General features: G+C 36.6%; 1 protein-coding gene across 1 annotated transcript in view; it reads left to right on the top strand.

Moving 5' to 3' along the window:
* The window catches only part of LOC145266352 (gamma-aminobutyric acid type B receptor subunit 2-like), a 1,041,657-nt gene that overhangs the window by 467,820 nt on the left and 564,190 nt on the right, over positions 1 to 9,647 (top strand). Inside the window, exon 6 of the mRNA XM_080121967.1 lies at positions 1,807 to 2,013. Within this exon, the coding sequence (XP_079978093.1) occupies positions 1,807 to 2,013 (207 nt within the window). The remainder of the gene's footprint in view (positions 1 to 1,806; positions 2,014 to 9,647) is intronic.

Genomic DNA, 9,647 nt, shown 5'->3' with positions numbered 1-9,647 from the left:
CGAATCGTCGCTATTGACTACGGTTCTGCGCCATTCTGGGCAACTCAGCCATGCTAATCTCCTTGAAATCCTTCACGTTGCCTGACATTCTTTTTTTTTCTTTTATTTTTACATGGAAGTCACCACTTATCAAAGCCCGGAAGCCACTCGGGGATAAAGGTTATTGCGTGTATAGTAATCAGTGGGATAGTATCGTAGTGATTGTTAGCAATGGAGATTTGATAAAGTGTCTTACTTAAGGAGGCGATTCATCAGGAATTTGTTTATGTTAGACTTGAAGACATCTAAGTTGTAGTCAGGTGGAAAACAGGCAGACGAAAGAGAGTTCCACTGGCGTGTATTTCTAAGAAAGAAACTTTGTTCATGGAATCTACGTTTTGATTTAGGCACAGATAAAGAGTGGGGAAAATTATTGACAGTGGTTTCAGCTAGACGTGTGTTTATCGTGAAGGATTGGCAAGGGGGGACCAGGGATTGGGGCTCAGACGAGCACCTGCCATAGAAGTAACGATAAAACAAAGAAAGGCTTGCTACGTCTCTTCTATGGGAGAGAGGTTGCAGGGAAGAGAAAAGGGAATCCCCCACTAAGCCACGAAGTCTATTTTGTACTCTGTCAAGGCAGAATAGGCTGTTTTTAGCAGATCTTGCCCAGATGTGGCATCAGTACTACATCCTGTGACGTACTTGGCTTTTATACAGATAGAGAATTGCATCAGCAGTGAGATATCATCTGGAGCAGTAGAAAGATCCTATCGTTTTTCCAGCGTCCTTCGCAACAGACTTGATGTACGTGTTCCATTTCAGCTGAAGCGTAAAGGTCAATCCCAGAAGCTTATCAAAACATGGAGCCTCCCCTAGACGGGAGCCATCCATTTCAATGTTTTTGGTCTTCCAGGTCCTCTTTTGCTAACCGGTTGTACGAAAGGGCACATCTTTCGTTAGGCCATCTGTTCTGGCTACATGTACCAACATTTCCTGCTATTGATATTTCCCAGCAATCGTTGACATGGTCCGAACTTTACCAGAACTCACTCGTTTGTACGTTTGTCAACCCAGCTAACACGAAGAAATCTACGATAACACCAGAATCCAAAAGCAGCAATTTTCCTCTTGTCGACTTTCTTCAAGGCCCCATATGAGTGGAACATTTTATATTAAAACTTACATCTTCCCTCTTATCCCCTTCTCCCCCCCTCTCTCTCTCTCTCTCTCTCTCTCACTGTCTCCCTCACTTTCTTTCTCTAGAATTTTATTACTAGCAAGGAGATCGGACATTGCCCGGTATTAAATTAGGATCCATGAATATTCCACATCATACTTTTATTATCATCGAATTCGATGAAATCGTCTATTTTTCAATTTAACCCATTAATTGCCTGCTCTAATTTGGTATTATGGTGTATCAGGGGGAAATTTCACATGCCTCCCCGCAGTGAATTATTCCAGAATGCATTGTAGTCTGCATTGCGCTGTAGAGAACCTACCGTTGAGTTTTTAAAATAATTTTAAGCGCCTCTGCTTTATCAAAGAGCATACTGTTGATTTTATACGCTATTTATCGGAGGCATCCCGTAAGAAAATCCTAACACCCCTACACACATCAAGCACACTTGTGTGATTTTTTTTTCTTTTTTAATCGTCCCAGCTGTTTCGGAGTCTATACGAAACGAACTTACACACTTAGACAAAGTGATTTTTTTTTATAAGAAGAGATATTGCTAATCTAAATAAACTAAACAAGTATTTTGAATCTCTTCCTCACATATTTCAAATTAATGATTCTTTTTCTTTCACGTTCTTTTGCAGACGTCCGCTGAATACCTGGCGAAATATAACGAGATTCGCGGTCCTGAGTACAGCAAGTTTCACGGCTATGCTTTTGACGGTATCTGGGTGATTGCTAAGGCGTTCGACCTCTTGACCCGCAAAAGGAAACGCCGCTCTCCAAATTTAGCCTTCAGTAGCGAAGAGGTGAGAGCCGCCCTCAACGCCACGGATTTTCTCGGTGTCACCGTAAGTAACAACGTTAAAACATTCCTACACTCCTATTTTTTTTTGTTTTGTGTGTGTGTGTGTGTGTGTGTGTGTGTATTGATATTCATATTAAACCCCGTTTTTTTCTATTCATTTAAAAAAAAAAGATTACAACATTATTATATATGGGCCGTGGAATTGCATTCACTGGCAAAAGATCTAGCTAATTTGCATATTCTTTTAAACATTCATTTTAATTAATTTCCTATTAGTTTTATCTGATGGGATGATCATCTTTAGTTAGCTATTACGTGTAATTATATTCATGCAGATATTCTACATGATTTATACTTGCGTAATATTTGCGTAAAAAGTTATAGTAAATACAGACCTCTTTCTATATATATTTATGCATGCGTATATATCTTTCTTTTAAAAAAAATTGCCTGCCAAACTCGTCTATCAGTTTTTAGTCTTCACGACATGAAACTTAATATATAGGGTATTCGAACCTATGCAAAATTTTATATTTGGGTTTTAGCTGGAGAAAATCGGTGCAAAATGTGATAATTTAAAAAATGGAATTTGGCAGAGGAAGGTCGAATATGTATGCGTAACGTAATAGCTACTGGTTTATGTTTTGCTTTTTAGTCTTGAGAGAAAGAGAAAGAGAGAGAGAGAGAGAAAGAGAGAGATCCACTCACATAGTGTTCATAGATGAGGCATTAACGTCAAAGGAAAGAAGTAAATCGTAAGCTTAATGCTTTGGTTTCGATTCTCGGTGGCGCGCGAATCATTTATTTTTTGACTTCTTAAATCGTTACTATATATTGGGTCTAATATAATAAAAAAAATACGAAATCTGCATAAATCAAAATATCATATTTAAGTGTATTTTACGGCCGGGCAATACCCAGCGGTCTGCTAGTATTGTATAAATGGGGCAGTTTTTTTTTTTTTAAATACTTTACTTCAGTTCATTAAAAGAAACAAAGGGAGCTAACTACTCCGGAAACTAACACTTTGTTTCATTACAATTTAAGTTCATATCCAAGGGCTCTTTTAAGGATAGGCGTCGTATTTTTATGACTGCTTTCTGTGTTTCGCTACACGGGGACTGTTTGTAACACTGCCAAGACTGTTAGATAATAACACTATTAAAAGTTAATTAGTTATTACCGATCTATCTGTCTATCTATCTATTTATCTATTTATCTTTATTGTCTTAAGGAGAATAGTTTCCCATCTCCCTGGAAAATTTCATCAGCATGCCCTGTATTTAAGAATTCAGGTGATCGCTCATCCCCCTCTCAGTACAGGCCAATAAGTCTCCTGTGCGTCATGAGTAAGTTGTTGGAATCTGTGTTAAATACAGAAGTAATCAACCATCTCAACAAAAATAAACTTCTTAGTCACACTCAATATGGTTTCCGTTCTGCTAGATCTACAGCAGATGTGCTTACAGTTATATCTCATAGAATTAGCAAATCTCTCGACGGAGGCCGCCTTTCTAGGGCAATTGCTCTTGACATATCTGAGGCCTTTGATAGGGTATGGCATAAAGGTTTACTTCATAAGATCTCTAGCTATGGTATAGCTGGAAATGTCTTCTCAATTATTAAATCATTTCTTTCTGATAGGTTCATAAGAGTAGTAGTTGAGGGTGCGGTGTCCCTCAGGGGTCCATCCTGGGCCCAACTCTTTTCCTGATCTACATTAATGATCTTCCAAATCACATCCTTACATCATTTGTAGACATTTACGCTGACGACACTACCATTTATGGAAGCACATCTAATACAGTAAACGACCAAGTTCTCTCCAATTCTCTCTCCTCTGATCTTGAGCACGTAGTACAATGGGGACAGGAGTGGCTGGTTACTTTTAATGCATCTGAAACCAAGCTTCTCTCTTTACATCATCAACATTCTGATCCACATCTGGCATCAATTGAAATGAATGGCTCTCGTCTTCAGGAGGCCTCAAGTTTTGACAAGCTTCTGGGCTTGACCTTTACTCCTGATCTTAAATGGAACACGTACATCAAATCTGTTGCCAAGGCCGCTGGAAAAATGGTGGGATCTTTCTATCGATCCGGTAAATATCTCACTGCTGATTCTATTCTTTATCTATATAAGAGCCATGTACGTCCAAGGATGGAATATTGTTGCCACATCTGGGCAGGAGCTGCTAGAAAGGACTTGTCCTGCCTTGATATAGTTCAAAATAGACTTCGTAGCCTCGTAGGAGATGTCATTTTCTCTTCCTTGTAACCTCTATCTCACAGAAGAGATGTTGCGAGTTTGTCTCTGATGTATCGTTATTTTCATGGAAGGTGTTCAACTGAGCTTCAATCTATGGTCCCCCCTCGCCAAACTTTCACAAGAAACACTCGTCTAGCTGTACACACTATCAATAATTCCCCCCATTCTTTATCTGTGCCTAAACCTAAACGTAGATTCCATGAATAAAGCTTCTTTCTTAGAACTGCACGCCTGTGGAATTGTCTTCCGTTTTCATGCTTTCCGGCTGACTACAATATGGTTGTCTTCAAGTCTAACGTAAATAAGTTCTTGATGAGCTGTTCCATATAAGTTATCAAATTTACCAAATTTTCATTACTAAGGGTCACTATATTGTCCAATTTCCACTGTACACTCTTTAACCCTTATCCTTGAGTGGCCTCTTGGCCTTGATAATGTGGTGATGCCTATGTAAAAAAAATCTATCTATTCAATGATATTCTTAAAATAGTTTATATTGGGATTTATTTAATGTTTATAGAATAAGTGTAGCAATGGGTTTTAGCTGAGGATGTTTACATAAATTAGGTTAAATAAACAAAATAACCTTGGGCAGGGGGGCGTGGAAAGATCACACGTTAGTGAGACGTGTGCGTTTTGACTGATGACTTGACGGAACTGAGGTCAAGAGGTCGGGAAAGTAAAAGAAAGAGGAGTTTGGGTTTGGTCATGGGAGTGAACAGACGTACTTAAAGTCAGGAAGCAAGGCTGTAAAGAATAAGCATGTAGACACGAAATGCAGACTCCCCGTGAACACCATTTGAGACAGCTGAAATACATTTATATTATAAAAATATAAAGCGTTGTTCTGTGGTTTCACAAAAGAAGGAAGAACAGAGGTCTCAATTGGTTATGGTGTTGGTCATTTCATGTTTCATCACGGAGCTCAGCAGTGAAGATGGGAGAACTCTTGAAGAAATGAAAAGTATAAAGCTTATATTATTCTTCTTATAAAAAATGGTACCTTATGTAAATATGAATTGTAGTATATATCGTGTGATAACTCTCTGATACAACATGAATCAGTTTACGCGTCGATATAATCTCCCCTTACTATACAACTGCAAAATAGATGGGCTCCCTTTACTGTGCTAGAAAATTACTCACACGTAACAGTATCTCATATTTCTTCAAAGCAATCATTCGCCCATGTATTTGAGTATTGCTACCACATCTGGGCCGATGCATCTACCACTAGCATCTAAATCTTAAACGGGGTCTAAAACGCGTCTTCAACCTAACAGGCTCCGCACTTTCAACAAAACTACAGCTACTGTCACATCGCCGTAATATTGCCTCCCTGCGCCTGTTTTACAAGTATTTTAACCGAATGCGCTCTGAAGATTCATAACAATGGTCGCACACCTCGATAATTATGCTCCAGACTCATCTGAAAAGTAGCAAAATCACACCTCTTCGCTGTGGAGATCCGTATATACTAAAAAGCCATCTACTATTAAATGTTTCCCTCGAACTGCTGGATTTTAGAATTTCCTCCGTGTTTCCTGCTTCCCTTGACTGTACTGACATGCAGAAGTGCAAGTGTAATGTGAACAAACATCTTGTTGCTCAACTCCCTACATGAAGTTTTAGCAGATATAGTTCTAAATAGTAGCCTCTTACGTTCAAGTGGCAATGTGTCTTGTTTGGGGTTAACAAGCGTTGCATTCCTGTGTCTATTTTACAAGTATTTTAATTGAATTACATACTGTAAATTACCTGTCCTAAGGTAGGTACAATTATTTCATACATGTATCATTATTCATCGAACTACTGTTCTCGTCTTAAGTGTAACGTTCACAACGTTTCGGTCGATATAACCTCCGACCTTCTTCGTGTGTATCTTGTCGAACTCGAGAATGTTTCTGTCAAACTCAGGAATTTGGACAGAATTTCGAGCGGAACCCTTTATTTACTTCACGGGGGTAGCGTGCTCTTGTTCCGTCAGCCATGACTGGATAGAGGTCCTACGTAATTTGCAAATGTATATTTCGGTTGCCCACACTGAGGATTGAACCGTCTACCTTCAGGAGAATATCACATTTTACAATTGATTTCTCCCAGTACTCTAACGACTGCGCCACGGATCCTTGCGGAGAATTATAGAAAAAAGTGATATTCTTCTTCTCAGTGTGGACAACCGAAATATACATTTGCGAATTACTTAGGACCTCTATCCAGTCATGGCTGACGGAACAAGAGCACACGACCCATGTGAATTAAATGAATGGGTTCCGCTCTTAATTCTGTCCAAATTCCTGAGTTCGACAGAAACATTCCTGAGTTCGACAAGATACACCTGAAGAAGGTTATATCGACTGAAAATTTGCGAAAATCACACTCAAGATGAGAACAGTAGTCCGATGAACAATAATACAAATAACAAATCATAATCTAAAAAATTCAGAAACGTCATATTTCATACTTGTTATGTAATACCCGTCCTAGGGTAGGTAAAATATTATTTTGCTCGAGATAGCAAATGATACATAAACAGCAAAAATCCATTTATCCTAAAAATAACAGGATGTTCAAAATCAATTTTTTTTCATTGTTTTATACGGTCCCGAGCAACGCCGGGTAGTCCTGCTAGTCTATTATATGAATGAACATTGTTTGTCTGTTTGTTTGCTTGTCTGCCTACTAAAAACCTTTTGACAGATGCAGCAAACACTCGCAACCATGGAATCTCTGACGATTCATAATAATTCGACGTAAATGCCCGAAACTACCCCGACAAGCAGCAAAATTCCACCTCTATCCGTAGATGCCAAAAAGTCGTCTACTGCAAGTGTAATGTGAACAGATATCTTGTAGCTCAACTCCCTACATAGTGTCCCAGTATATTTATAAAATTATAAAGCTCAGATCAGCTTGCTTGCTTAGGCGTCTAAATCGTCCATCCGGTTTGAAAAATTCTGCGCATGCGTATTACATTAAAAAAATCATCATAAAGGTGTTTTTTAATAGAAATTTTTTTTAGCGTTTAAAATAAGCAAATAAAAACTAAATCCCATTTGCTGTTTTCATCGACATTTTACGAATTTTACTTATATTTTTCATTGCAAGTTGGAATCGTTATCAAACAGTGAAAATAAAAAATACTTTCTTTCATTTTAATTTTTTTAACAGTTCAAAGCTTTTTAAATTGATTTTTTTATGCCACAATTTGAGGCGCTAAAACAAACACAAAACATTTAACAAATAAAAATAGAAAGCCGTTGACTTGTGATAATTGCTTTCGTTAAGAGTCGCACTTCTTTATTTACAAAGCCATTCGGCTTTTTTAAGGTTCGGATGACCAACACTGTGTATAATGTAACTTTTTTTAAAGCAAATATACAAATAGAAGATTTGGTAAATTTTTACTTGGTTTCCACCTGAACATTTTCCTTTAAAATAACGACTTCTAAAGGTTTTCGGGTATGCTGAAAACGATTATTGCAATTAAATTTTCTGCAAATAAGTAGTTTCCGGACATTAAGCAATGTAATTCTTTATGTTTAAAGTGGTGGCCATCGTTGTACTCGCAAGCGCGCATATTTTTGCCATAATTAACATACTCAGTATTCCATAGCTAGACTTTACATATACTGATCTAATGTTATGCTGTGTGTATCAATATGTTCTATAGAGACGTGCATGTTGAATAGTGGGGTTTATTATTGTATATACGTTGTATCATTTAGTTGATCGTCTAGTGTGTATATTTTAACATTTATTCAACAATTCTAACAGGAAAGGATTGACGTGGACGTATCGAAACAGTTTTAGACAAACAGTTCTTTTTAGCAGATGTAAATAACACAGCACATACCTGAATTATATCTTTTTAAATTTATTTTTTATGCTACAATTTGAGACGTTAAACCAAACGAAAAACATTTAACAAGTACAATAACAAAGCCGTTGACGTGTGCTAAGTGCATTCGTTACGAGTCGCACTTCATTATTTACAAGCCATTTAGCGGAAGTAACTTCAGATAAATTTTAAGGGTCGGATGACCAGCACTGAGTACAATGTAACTTTTTAAAAAGCAAATATAAAACTTGAAGATTTGACAAATTTTTACTTGGTTTCCAGCTGAGCATTTTCCTTTAAGATGACGTATGGGGTTTTCGAGTATGCTGGAAGCGATTATTGCAATTAAATTTTCCGCAAATAAGTAGTTTCCGGATATTAAGCCATGTAATTTTTTATGGTGAAAGTGATGGCCATCGTTGTACTCGCAAGCGCGCATATTTTTGCCATAATTACTATACTAACTATTCCAAAGCTAGCCTTAACATATATTGACCCAACTGGTCACGCGTAGTCCAGTATAATAAAAAAAAAATCGCCCCAAACGTCTAAGTGGCAATACACCTTATTTGGACAAAACAAGCGTAAAAAGTTTTTTATTTTCATAAGGTAAGTTATTCCTGTCACAACTAGAAATATTTTAAATCGAAGAATGCTAAAAAAAAAAAAAAGAATTCTCTTAAAACGTTCCATGTACCCATTCTTCGTCACATTCAATCAGTTATTGATGCAAATGGCGTCGTACAACGTATTAAAATAAATTCATTTACAAATTTCAATTTATTTTGTTCATATTATCATAAACAACCTGCATGATGCAATAGTGTCCGAGATGGGCACAATTGCTTATGACACTACACCATTCTGGACATGAGAACAAAACGACCACATATATCTAAAACAACGGCTGAATCCTTAGCAAATGTTTATTTCTTTCAGAGATAAACCTGATAAATCAAGCAAACATGCTCGTCTATATCAAGTAAACCTTGTCATAGGATATTTAAAGTTAAATTTAATTATCACAGTACTGACTCATATCAATATTATAACGAATAAAGGAAAAAACATCTCTAAATATTTTCTTACTCGTAATAAGTATTTTCAGAAAGAAACTCATGCGAAATGAAATATATTCATGCGAATAGCATAGAAAAAAAATGAATTTAAATAAATTATCAATATTTCAGACGAATTGCTATTTGGGTTTGACTTGAAATATTCGCAAGGTAAATTCATGTCTTATATACTCTTAAAAAAAACATATCCATCTTCTAAAACAAAATATGAAATATGTTTTTAAATCATTTCTGATATTTTGTTGTTTTCCCAGCACTATTAAATCATGTATCAATATACATATAAAACCCAGTTTTTCTCGTGCTAACATTTATATTTAAAAACATACATTTTCAATTTAATAATTGTTAAAATGAACTTCTGAATATACTCAGTCATAGATATGCGAGCAATTACATGAGGGTTTACAAATCTCCATATTCTTTTGAAAAACGAATGTTCTTTAATTAACAATTCATTTCTGACATTTTCTTACACTTACATTTTGT

The sequence above is a fragment of the Euprymna scolopes genome, chromosome 41 (assembly GCF_053919585.1).
Source record: "Euprymna scolopes isolate OS-2025 chromosome 41, ASM5391958v1, whole genome shotgun sequence".
In the NCBI taxonomy this organism is placed as follows: Eukaryota; Metazoa; Mollusca; class Cephalopoda; order Sepiida; family Sepiolidae; genus Euprymna; species Euprymna scolopes.
This window is presented reverse-complemented; position numbering and strand designations above follow the sequence as displayed.